At 39.4% G+C, this 11,026-nt stretch overlaps 2 protein-coding genes across 5 annotated transcripts; one reads left to right on the top strand and one right to left on the bottom strand.

Annotated features, from left to right (window-relative positions):
• Positions 1 to 875: 875 nt before the first annotated feature.
• On the top strand, positions 876 to 2,868 carry LOC149394581 (uncharacterized). 3 transcript variants are annotated; one of them, XM_089616523.1, is made up of 8 exons: positions 876 to 1,098; positions 1,187 to 1,290; positions 1,371 to 1,431; positions 1,588 to 1,636; positions 1,827 to 1,914; positions 2,046 to 2,164; positions 2,298 to 2,516; positions 2,618 to 2,868. In XM_089616523.1, the coding sequence occupies exons 1-7, from the start codon at positions 933 to 935 to the stop codon at positions 2,491 to 2,493; spliced, it is 783 nt and encodes a 260-aa protein (XP_089472649.1). In that variant the 5' UTR covers positions 876 to 932; the 3' UTR covers positions 2,494 to 2,516; positions 2,618 to 2,868. The 3 variants fall into 3 exon arrangements, with proteins under 3 accessions (XP_089472649.1, XP_089472647.1, XP_089472650.1); XM_089616524.1 differs by lacking the exon at positions 2,618 to 2,868 and adding an exon at positions 1,710 to 1,764 and having other exon boundaries at positions 879 to 1,098; positions 2,298 to 2,541; XM_089616521.1 differs by lacking the exon at positions 2,618 to 2,868 and having other exon boundaries at positions 877 to 1,098; positions 2,298 to 2,541.
• Positions 2,869 to 4,131: 1,263 nt separating this feature from the next.
• Positions 4,132 to 11,008, bottom strand: LOC149394580 (uncharacterized). 2 transcript variants are annotated; one of them, XM_089616754.1, is made up of 18 exons: positions 10,748 to 11,008; positions 10,527 to 10,673; positions 10,348 to 10,438; positions 10,131 to 10,249; positions 9,654 to 9,844; positions 9,354 to 9,564; positions 8,725 to 8,962; positions 8,153 to 8,586; positions 7,869 to 7,956; positions 7,478 to 7,674; positions 6,980 to 7,311; positions 6,764 to 6,857; positions 6,445 to 6,663; positions 5,877 to 6,116; positions 5,569 to 5,778; positions 4,828 to 5,097; positions 4,540 to 4,743; positions 4,132 to 4,460 (listed from the first exon to the last, which is right to left on the bottom strand). In XM_089616754.1, exons 1-18 carry the CDS (start codon positions 10,859 to 10,861, stop codon positions 4,308 to 4,310), a joined length of 3,552 nt encoding a protein of 1,183 aa, XP_089472880.1. In that variant the 5' UTR covers positions 10,862 to 11,008; the 3' UTR covers positions 4,132 to 4,307. The 2 variants fall into 2 exon arrangements, with proteins under 2 accessions (XP_089472880.1, XP_089472882.1); XM_089616756.1 differs by having other exon boundaries at positions 8,174 to 8,586.
• Positions 11,009 to 11,026: the final 18 nt, after the last annotated feature.

Here is an 11,026-nt window from a genome sequence, read left to right as displayed (position 1 = left end):
TCCTCTTGACTTTAATGAGCTTGACCACCTCCTCGCAATCCGATTGTATAACCACTTTGTTGAGACCTTCGGTACTCGCTTTCTTCAAACCACCCAAAATAGCCATAGCTTCCACCACCAAAAGACCGAAAAACCGAGCAATAGGAATACAATACGCAAGGAAAAAAAAACTCATAGAGTTTCGAACAATGGCTGCGTTTGGTTGGGGATTAAAAAGCCTTGTTTTTGCTTTTAGAAAAAACTAATCTGCTTATTTGGTGTTTGACAAAACTGTTTTTACAAAAAATTTCAAAAGCGATTTTAGATTTTGTACATGAGATGGAAAAGTTAGGATTCTTAATTTTAGAAAAAGTGTTTTTAAGTTTACTATATAAATTACTGTAATATACTCGTACAAAATATTATTCATATATATATATATATATATATAAGCATATTAATAATAATTATTTAATTATTAAGAACATGTCTATTTTAGTCTTTTTACTATAATATATTTATTTTTACCAAACGCTAAATCAATTTTTGTTATCAGCAACAACTGTTTATCAAACACCTTGTCAATTTTTGAAAAAAAAAAGTTTTTTTCAAAAATTGAATTCAAAAACATTTTTTTTAAAACAAATCTATGTCAGTCAATACCTCTCACCCCGCAAAAGTATACTCCGATGCTTATAGTCGCGTCTACGCTTATGGCCGTCATGTCTCGAGGAGGCCAATCGTCCCATTTATGAGATCGGCACCAAAAGAGAGTAGAGTAAAACATGTTGTGCCGGTTTTCACACACTCCACGTCACCACCACGGAATCTTTCTAGAGAGCCCCCAACTTGGTCAAATGGTCAGCACGGAATGTATGATTTAGATGTATACAGTTACACAAAATTGAAGGGACATATTTAAATTCGTATAATATTTTCACCATCTGAGTCAAATGGAAGATGATGGTGTATCGTCTCCATCAACATCACCACTCGAATTCAGAGACGCCATTGACGAGCTTCTGAAGTTCACACTCCACTCTCACCTCGATGGCTCATTGGGAATCGACCTCCCACTCCCCCACCATTTCTGCTCTCGCCTCCTTCTCACCACCGTCGGTATCACAACCAAACCCTAATCTTGTTATTGTGATTGCTCAAGCACCAACATCCATGTAAGTGTAACATATACATTCAAATCGCTCAGAAACACCTTGTCCTCTCTACAAGCGTTTGGCTCTAGCTCTCTGTGACTTGCTTGATTCCACCGCACACAACCAGGGATGTAAACACTTCACTGACCTTTCCAATGTAAGTTCTCAAATGACTTGCAAATCTATTCTGACTATTTCCGTTTCCCTTCACTTCACTCCACTCACTTCAATCCTCAGATTTTAAAGACCGTCGAGTTTGAACTTCATGTTCAGGAGCCATTCTTTACGCAACTGAGAGGTTTGTTCTTCGCTTTCGCCGTTATTAATCAAACTTGTGAAAGATCATATTTCAAAAAAAAAGAAAAAGAAAAGAAGCAGCTGCATAAATTGGAAGAGCCTTGATATTGTGGACCTTACAAACAGTTGAAGCCTTTTTGTTTTGGTGAAACAACAGATGGCATAAAAACAGTTGAAGGAAGGTGCGCTATCGGTGACTACAACAGGTAATATTCCCCGTAAAACGCTAACACGATGCCATTCAATCTCAGCCATATTCTGTTATTTTGGGGGGATCAGGATTAAGCGGGGATCGGTGATTGTGTTCAATAAGTGTTTGCTGGTTCATGTTCAGGTATTACTGTGTGTCTGTCTTTATGTCCTGCTTTTGCTTTTGTTCTGACTTTGTAATCGCAGCAAGTGCGCAGGTATTCTTCGTTTATTGAAATGCTTGAAGCAGAGACTCTTCCCAAAGTTCTTCCGGGCGTACAAACCATCCAACAAGGTTCGCTTTCCGATTCAACGACAACATCACCGTTTTTATTGCATATATCTGCCATGCAAAGTGAGAACAACATAGAGCTTTCACAATACACTAATCTCGACTCCATAATGGGTTGCAACGAAATTATTCAGGGGTTCAGGTTTACAGAAAGTTTTACAGCGAAGAAAAGGAAAATGACAATGGCGTCCTTGGAATACATGTCGCTAAGCCAGCCTTGCAACTATACATCCCCTTGGCTCGAATATTGTCGGTCAGTATCTTCAATTGGCTTACACACAACTTAAAAATTTATAGTCATTTGACTTTCTGCATTTTCAGTTGCTGAGAAAGAAAAAATTGAAATGTTTATGCTAATGAAGTCCCAACTCATAATGTTGAAGCAGGAAATTGGCTGTGAGGGTATCAAAAGCCTTTTGGGTCTATGAAAAGGAGTTGGGAGTCATACTTGTACTCATGCAAACCATGACTTGGGATTCAGGCCCTCTGTTGTTGAACTTGAGATTCATTTATATTGTGTTCTTATTTCCGGGCCTACCCAAATTTACAGCAGTAATTCCAGATCAATACATTGTGGACTAGAATATGGCCCCCAAACTAAATAAGTAATTACAGCAGTAATTTCGGAGACCTTTTTGAATTTTCATTTGCTCTAACATTAACGTCTGCCTATTATTTTTGGTCTTTGTTTGTTGTTATTATCAAGGTTTAATGGGCCGTCGGAGAAATTATCGATGCTTTCCATAGAGTTTTTGTTTCGACCCTTCCTCGATCAATAGCTGCATCAAGTACCAATCCCAGGTCCAGAACCGAGCTCTCTCCCCCGAAGCGATCTACCCGCCTAGAATTAAAAAAAATATTGATTAGTGTATATCCCATTTTTGCTCAACTTTTCATTAGTATCGTTATGTTCTAATATCCCAAAGAGTACCGATAAAACTAACACCCATGGATCCATGGATCCATACATCTAGATCGGAAAAGAATTAATAGAAAAAGTCAATTTCGAGTCTTTCTTTTCTTCGGAATTGATTGATATATATACCATAACAAACGAAAGACGAATATTTAGGAGGTAAGTTTTGATCCTATTCACATGGATTCTGTAAAAATTCCAAAAAGATAAAGTTCGAAACAATTAGGATTTTTTTGGAGATCAGATGTAGTTACTAATTCACGATATGGCATGTACAGAATGAGAACTTCATCCTCGATTTTATAAAGCTATGAAATAAAATTATATGATTTATGTTACATGATTGCAAGTCAGTAGTGGAATGTTATGAAAACTGGACTCCGACTTTACAGACATTGACCATTCGAATTTTGCCAAAAACTTCGTCGGCGTTTGCTTGTGAGGAATTGGAGTATATTCGTCCTCGTCCACACAAAACAGAGGAACCTCCTAGCGTACAAAAGATTCGAGAAGATTGTCATTTGCTCATCTAACATGAAATTGCAGCTCCGAGAAATAACTCGGATTCACGACAACACGATCGCCCCGATGAATCCTTTGGATATCATTGAAAGAGCTTTCGAACATTCAGGGAATGATAATGAGGGAGACGATGAAATACTTCGTTGGATTGACTCGATTCACTTGGACGACGGCGACCAAACCCCGGATCCAACTATAGCTTGAGAGGCCCGAGAGCATGAAGTTGATCGGGAGCAAGTGCTGACCGAGGAAGTCCTTCCTCATCTTCATGTTGTTCGTCAGAGTTCCGGACGGCACATGCGAGGTGCATGGCCTTCGCGAAGGTGTGGTAAAGCGATTTGATTCGTGTCCGAGACCCTTCGACGCGGACTCGGTAAACACCAGCGTCGAATGTGGCGACGTCGGAAGGTACAAACGAAAAAAAGATGATGGAAAGAAAGATTAAATCAATGGCGAGGACAGTCTGGATTGAGCATGATATGGCAAAGCCCGGGACGACATCAAAATTTAGGGTTGTGGTAGTAGTGACGAAGTTTGTGCGTCAGCAAACCACTTTGATAAAATAAAAATAAAAGTTAGGAGCTTCACCACTTAGGTAAAAAAAAAAAATTATATATACATATAGAAATATTCATTCTAATACTAGCAACACCTTGAGGACGAGGAGATCTTTTAAGGTGGCATCATTAGGACCGCAAGGGCAACATGGTATTTACATATTACAGTTAGTTAAGCCGTTTACTTAGTATAAATAAGTGGTGAAGGAAAGAGAATACGCATCGAAAAGGAATTGGAAAGACTTGGTTAAGAAAATAGTATCAATTTAAAGAGCACGGACCTCTCAAATGTCCGATATCTCATTGTAGTTCTTTCATTCATATTCGAATAATATAACCGAATAATATAACGGGGCGTAACAGTTTACTGATTCAAAAATGGTTTTGAGGACTCTCCTCTTTTAAGTTCTCTGCTTCTTCCTGAGTTTGTCTTCAGTGCGGTACCGGTCCCGCCTTTCTTCTCTCTGCCGCTTTTTAGTGATCACCTCATCCTTTGCTTTCTGCGCTTCCGCTTCCTTTCTCTTCTTATCGTCTTTCGCCTTTTTCTTCTTCATCTGCAATTCCACCAATCACATAACATAAATTTTCCCTGCAATCGTGCCGATATTCGATATAGATAAATGGATAGATTACCTTCTCGGATTTGATAAGGCGGAGCTGTTGAATCAGCGAACTGACTTTCTTCTCGTGGGGCTCCATAACGACAGCTCGTTTCTTCTCGTATAGGGGCTTCGACCGAGCTTGCGTATCCTTGGGCTTCGATGCAAACGGCAGAGCCGCTTGTAACGACTTGGGTATCACCAACGGGTTGAACTTCTTCGGCTTCCTCTCGATTGGCTGTTGCAACAACACAGACAAGAAAGATGAGTTGTCAAATTAAAAGGAAAAAAGCTCTTGGAATAGAGGATGGATCGATATTACCTTGTAGAGCGAATCCTTGTTGAATGGGATTGGGATATTGTGTTCTCTTCTCAACTCTCCGACGGTCTTCATTCCTTGCCAGATTTTGTCACGAGGCTGAAGCGCTGTCGTCAACGGGTTGTAGAACTGAGGGACTTCGACTTGAGTCCAGGCACGCAAGAAAACAATGTCACTCATCTTTATCTTGTCCTCGAAAGAGCACCTAGCGATTCCTTCCTTTGGAGCCCCTCCTTTCTTCTTCGGCTCGTTGCCAATCTCTTCCTTTGCAGCCTGAACCACCACCGGGTTTTAAATAATAATAAAAAGACATGGAATCGTCTGTCTTTAGAAATATTTTAAAGGGAAAAAAGTTGAGCAACTTTCGGTTTCAAAAACCTTTCGACTATTCTTTTTAAATATAAAAAATGGAATCAGCCGTTTTGGTGTATATAAACCAATAAATTGAAGAAAAAAAAAGATAAATATGTAAAATACATACACTAAGAGATAGGAAGAGATTAGACCACCCCCCCTACATTCCAAACATTCTCCTACTATTATGCTTGCAATACTGAACTCATTGATAATTCCATCAATTATTCGTCAATAAAAAAAAATTAATAACTTCAGCAAAAAAAAACCTTATACCTTGAATTAAGAGAATTCTATAGAAAAAATAAATATAACCACGATTACATGACCAAGCATATATCACAAAAGAAAAAAGCAACCAAACAGGAAACCGATAATGATCCGACGTACCTTCTTGACCTGTCCCCGAATCCCACTGACGGTTCGAATGGCAGCGCCTTCGAAACGAGCGATTTCAAGATCCGAAGTGAACATGTCTTTGATCAGCGCCGTCTTCTTGAAGATCTTGCAAGGATGACCAACTAGCTTCAGCTTCTTCACGATCCTCGCTGCGTGATTGAACTCCAGAACAACCGCCGTTGCTGAGATCCTAAGCGACGTCTAGCAAACCCAACAAGGAAGATGAAGATAAAGATAAAAGTTCGGTCCACGTGCAAATGAAATCAGTGTTTTTGGGCTTTCTTCTTTAAAAAGTGTACCTGGGTGTTTGATAGAGACTGAATCGCAACGACCCCGGTGTTGGGAGGTGCAAGCGGGCCCCAGAACATGGCGAGACAGTGCATGTGTTCGGGCGTGTATTTGAGCATTCGGTGCCTTCCGTTCTGATCTTCGATCGCATAAACGGGCGTCGTTTGGTATCTCCTCCACCCGATCGAAACGATTATTGGATCTCGAGTCTTCAGAACTTTCTTGTGCCACCTGTGCTTTTTCAGCCTCGTCTGAAAAAGAAAAAGAAAAATGACTTGGTTACATATGCCCGAAAAGCTTTATGATGAACATCAACACAAGAATGCTAGACAAGATATTCCTGAGCGAAACCATTTTCTTCAAATACATTACAACAAATGATAAGCATATGGCTCATTAAAGCAAGAGCTAATAAAGGAAGCTTAGCATATGGCTCATTTATGGTATAAATGAGGGTCTCTGTGTGGAACAAAATCGAAGATGATGGGTTTTCATAACAGACACGCACACATCGAAGGGTTTGTCACAAAGCAATGTCAAGTAACGATAACAAGCATAATTTAAGCGCAATAATTAAACCTGCATATATCCGATGTTCTCTTCCCCAATGCCAATACCACCAACCAAAATAGGATGGCACGGGTCGAAGTGCTCAACCATCTCAAAAGGAACGTCGTGAATCTCCAAACGTAGGTAAGTACCGGTGCGGAACCCCTCAATGTCTATCCTCGTAGCGTCATCAAGTTCATTGAGTTCAGCTATATTAATCTGTTTCCGGATCTCCATTTCCTCCTTCAACTGTAAAGAAACCCACAAAAATCGGCTCTCATTTAGTATGCCAACCTTCGTATTCTAGCAGATAGATAGAAAGTCTCAATTCGCACACCAAAAAGTTTACCTTGTCAAAATACCCAACTTCTTTAGGTTGATCCCCCGAACCCTTGTTTCCTTCTTCCTTTAATTCTTCATCCGATAATTCAGATCCATCATACGTAATAGATTGAATTAAGGTAACACATAGCAATATCACATGCCATCTAAATAGCATATTAGGGCATTAATAGAAAATTGCTATATCCAAACTTTAGTAAGCATGGTATTAGTAAAAGGATATTGTTTATCAAATTTGGCACGGAGGGCAAGTTTTTTCAGTCTTCTTTCTTCAAGTGCTAACTCTTCTTCCTTGCTCTTGACAACCTCATTTGGTTGAATCGCATCATTTGTCTCTCCTGTTTCTAAATCTTCAAAGTCGCCATACGTATCGTCATCGGCGTCATCGTTGTTAGCCTCAGAGGTTTGATTTCTTTCACCCCGTCGAGGAACAAAACGGTGGCGAATTTTCTCAATAATTTCAGGCTGTTCCCAGTCCCCTTCGCTAGAGTGATTTGTAAATTTTGAACAGTCCTCAGCATTCAATTTCTCTTCGCCGGACCATTCCTGCGGTGACTGTAAAAGAAAAGGAAAAAAATTGAAAACGAGCTATATTAGGAATGAAAAGGTTGTTAGACAAACGTCAACATAGAATAATACTCAAATGCTCACAAAATAGTTTAAAAAAAAAAAAAAAAAAAAAAACAAGATGTTTTTCCCAAAAGAGGAATGGAGGGCGGACCTTGTTTCCTTGACCTTTGGGCCTGAAAAATTCCTCTTCATCACTATCGTCGTCATCCTCGCTGCTATCTTGTTCCTTCACTGAAGTGGTTTGAACCGACGTTGATTTTCCATACACAAGTTGCATGAGGTTGGTAGTTCTTCGGGACATGGTCCTTTCTACCAATGATTCTTTCCATCTTGAACTGTTTCCCATGTCTAAAATCATGAGCAAACATCAAGGAAAACATTAGAGCAATTAGTTCATTTCCAAAAACCAAACCAACAATTTTTTTTATAGATGAGAACACTGATTAATCAAGTATGCCGTTATTAATCATTGGCATCACTAGAACAATGAGAAGACTGATTCTTATTGCTATTATTATTATTATTATAAAGAATTAACTTACCGTCTATATCATTTTCTGCTCCGTCTCCACTAGAAGCATCTGAGTCAGAGGGTGCCTGATCCTCATCACTATCATCTTCGTCCATATCCTATGACCACACCATGGAGAAAAGTTTGCATTAGTAACAGAAAATCCTAACTAATGTGGAATAAGTTGACCTGAAAAGATAATAGAGGGGCATGAAATTAAGTAGGCAAAGTATGAACTTGCAATGAATTACTGTGGACAAGAATGGTTAGCTTAGTGTGAGTTTGAGTTGTGAAGTCTCTATAGTGAGTTAATACCATCTCTCTCATTGTGCTCACCTCCTTCGCATCCATATCTGATTCATCTTCTCCAAATACAACTTTCCTCCTCAGCCTTCCATCATGAAATTCAGGATGTACTTTCAAGCGATCTTTGAGTTCCGATTGTTGTTCTGAAAGATCTCCAATTTCATCATCAGAATCGTCATTCTCACTCCCCATCGCTGCACCTTTTTCATCGCCACCATCTTCATCAGAGGAACTCTCTTCATCATCACTGTCAACTGCCATTTCCGATTCTTCTTTCTCTTCCTCAGCTATGATGGGATCGTTTATATCATCAACAGCTGCTGATGATGAGTTAACTTTCGGGCGATGAAATAGAACAATTCCCTTTTCGAGCTTTTCGTCAACTCCAAATTTCGGGTTTTGAAGTTTCTTTACCATAATCTCACCGACTTCATCGTCTTTCCCTGTTAACATGTCAACTCAAATGCTTAGCATACATCTACTACTAGTAGGAAGAGAGAGAAAGAAAAAAAAAAAGATAACGAGAACAATTTTTCAATCCCCCATTAGAGAGGTGATGGAGGATAAAACAAAATTATGACCTATATGTGTTCTATCTCCATTCTCGTCAACATTCGAAAACCGGACAAAGTGATCGTTTATATTGATATAAACGGCGTCCTTGTCGTAGAGCAGGTCTCCTAGTCCAGACATTGGTGCATAAAACAACCTTTCCTTATCACGCAGGCCTTTCTTTTTGGCAGCCGATGGCAATGGACAAGGATCAGCTAAGCCCGAAACGCCAGCCAAACTATAATCCCCCACACCAGCAATATGAACCTTTCACACAAAATATGTGTTAGTCACTAGAAAACAGTTATTTAAACATATCTACCATGGTTCGGGTGGATCACCCATTGGTGGATTTTGACAAATTCGGAACTGATAAATATATGAAGAAAACGAGGGAGGAAATACTAATGTGTGGTGAATCATTTAACATTGTTCGATTTGAGTAGACAAAAATAGATGCAAAAATACACTTACATATAAAAAATAAAAAAAAATAATCAAAATCAAAAGAAGAAACGGAGTTAACCATGAGATGTTAGTAAAGGGGCTGGAACGGTTTTATCCTCTTGAGGAAAGAAAAGGAATCATTTAAAAAAAAAAAAAAAAAAAAAACTACCTTAATCAGTAATAATGAAGCGATCGGGCTTGAAGTACATACCTTGGTACCCTTTTTCATGTTACAACCTCGCAAGTAACCATAAAGTATAATGTTCCTGTCACATTTCCCGTTAAGACGGACTTTCTCTGGAGGCGTTACATCCTCAAAGCGATCGACCATGACATAAGGATGAGAAGCTCTCCAAGATAGAGGATGAAACTTCATAACCGATATAAAACGCGCAAGATTGTGAACTTCACGTTTCGGGTACCTACTCTCCATAGAGGAAAAGAAAATTACTCTATGGACGACAAAGATGCAAATGATAGACAACCCAGAACATCGTAAAAAGATTCTCACTTTCCACCAATAAGACCAGATAGATAGAACAATTTAGCTCCATCGTATGTTTCCGTCCAAAAACGGTGTTTAAGATGCTGCTTTGTCTTCCTTAGCTTCTTCGGATCCGTGAACAAATCAAGATGCGTGAGAACACCCATAATTTTCGGAAAACCGTGAACTTGCAATATGTTGAGGAATTCAAACGTGTCCTGCAGAGTATGCAAACAGCTAGACCGTATAACACGCGAAACCACATGATAATAATTAAAATTCAGGCGAAAACAGTCCAACACGCTCAATAAATCACAATAAAAAGGTAATATATATCCAAGAACAATCATAAGCAGAAATTATATGGCATTGACAAGCGTCTGCCCTAGCCATTCTATCAAAAGAAAAAATCAACCAAGGATTTGATCGAACAGATATCGTAACAAACAAATTAGAAAATCCGTAAAGTATAACAATATTTAAAAAAAAAAAAAAAAAATTCACCATTTCAAATCCATAACTTCCATCGATAAGAAGCAATGCCAAATCCGCAAACTTGGCAGCATCAATCATGCCATTGATGTCATTTGGGCACTCCACAAACTGAACCCGCCTTTGCTTACCTAGAAAAACAACCACACAGCCAAATCATAAATACACCCAAGTTTCAAAAATATCGCTCAAACCTAGAGCAAACATTAGATTCAGAACCTCTACAGACCTGAAACAATGGTGATCGGGCCACGGACCTCAGGCAAGTTGTGTTTCGTGTAATGCTTAACTAGTGACTTGATGAGAAGAGACTTCCCAACCTAAAATTCATAGAAGATGAAGATGAACAGCTTAAACAACATTATATTCATATCAATCAAATTCGCAATCGAAAAACAGTTAACACACCTGACGAGGTCCTTGCACAAGAACCACGAACGGAGGAGGTTCGCCGTAAGTCCGGTCAATAGTGGGAACGCGAAGCCTTCGCTGCTCCTTCTCGACGGCGCGTGACTGCAATCGCTTCGTCTTGTTCGTCGAAGTGAAAGAGAACGCCTATACACAAAATCTCATGTTACGAAAGCCTTCAAACAAAGAGAAGAAAATATATTAAAAAAAAAAAAGCGTACCTTGGGGTTTTTTTTCTTGTCGTTCTCGGAAGTCGGTTTCTTCTTCTTAGCGGAAGCGCCGGACTGGCTGGAGCGGTGAGACTTGTGAGACTGGTCGGCTTTATCGGCCGCCATTTTTGAGGCTGGAATGAGAAACTACGAAGAAACCCTAAGAAACGAGATCGTAGAAGTTGAAGAAGAACTCAAACGGAGATGGCGAGGCCTAAAACCTTCGCTTTGCCTCTGGCGGCTTATATCGTTCGGAGGTTTTACAAACACTCGACTCTGCTCTATTTCTAT

Source organism: Urtica dioica, chromosome 6 (genome assembly GCF_054948205.1).
Source record: "Urtica dioica subsp. dioica isolate 48M chromosome 6, U.dioica_male_clone48M_v1_H2, whole genome shotgun sequence".
Lineage (NCBI taxonomy): Eukaryota > Viridiplantae > Streptophyta > Magnoliopsida > Rosales > Urticaceae > Urtica > Urtica dioica.
This window is presented reverse-complemented; position numbering and strand designations above follow the sequence as displayed.

Bases quoted from the DNA above. Each gene is read 5' to 3' on its own strand.
- LOC149394581 (XM_089616523.1), top strand. From the start codon at position 933: ATGGAAGATGATGGTGTATCGTCTCCATCAACATCACCACTCGAATTC. The intron at 1,637-1,826 runs GTAATATTCCCC...TTGTAATCGCAG, and splicing joins GCTATCGGTGACTACAACAG to CAAGTGCGCAGGTATTCTTC. The intron at 1,915-2,045 runs GTTCGCTTTCCG...GAAATTATTCAG, and splicing joins CGTACAAACCATCCAACAAG to GGGTTCAGGTTTACAGAAAG.
- LOC149394580 (XM_089616754.1), bottom strand. From the start codon at position 10,861: ATGGCGGCCGATAAAGCCGACCAGTCTCACAAGTCTCACCGCTCCAGC. The intron at 8,963-9,353 runs GTATGTACTTCA...TTTGTGTGAAAG, and splicing joins ACATGAAAAAGGGTACCAAG to GTTCATATTGCTGGTGTGGG. The intron at 5,098-5,568 runs GTACGTCGGATC...GTGGTGGTTCAG, and splicing joins TTCGGGGACAGGTCAAGAAG to GCTGCAAAGGAAGAGATTGG.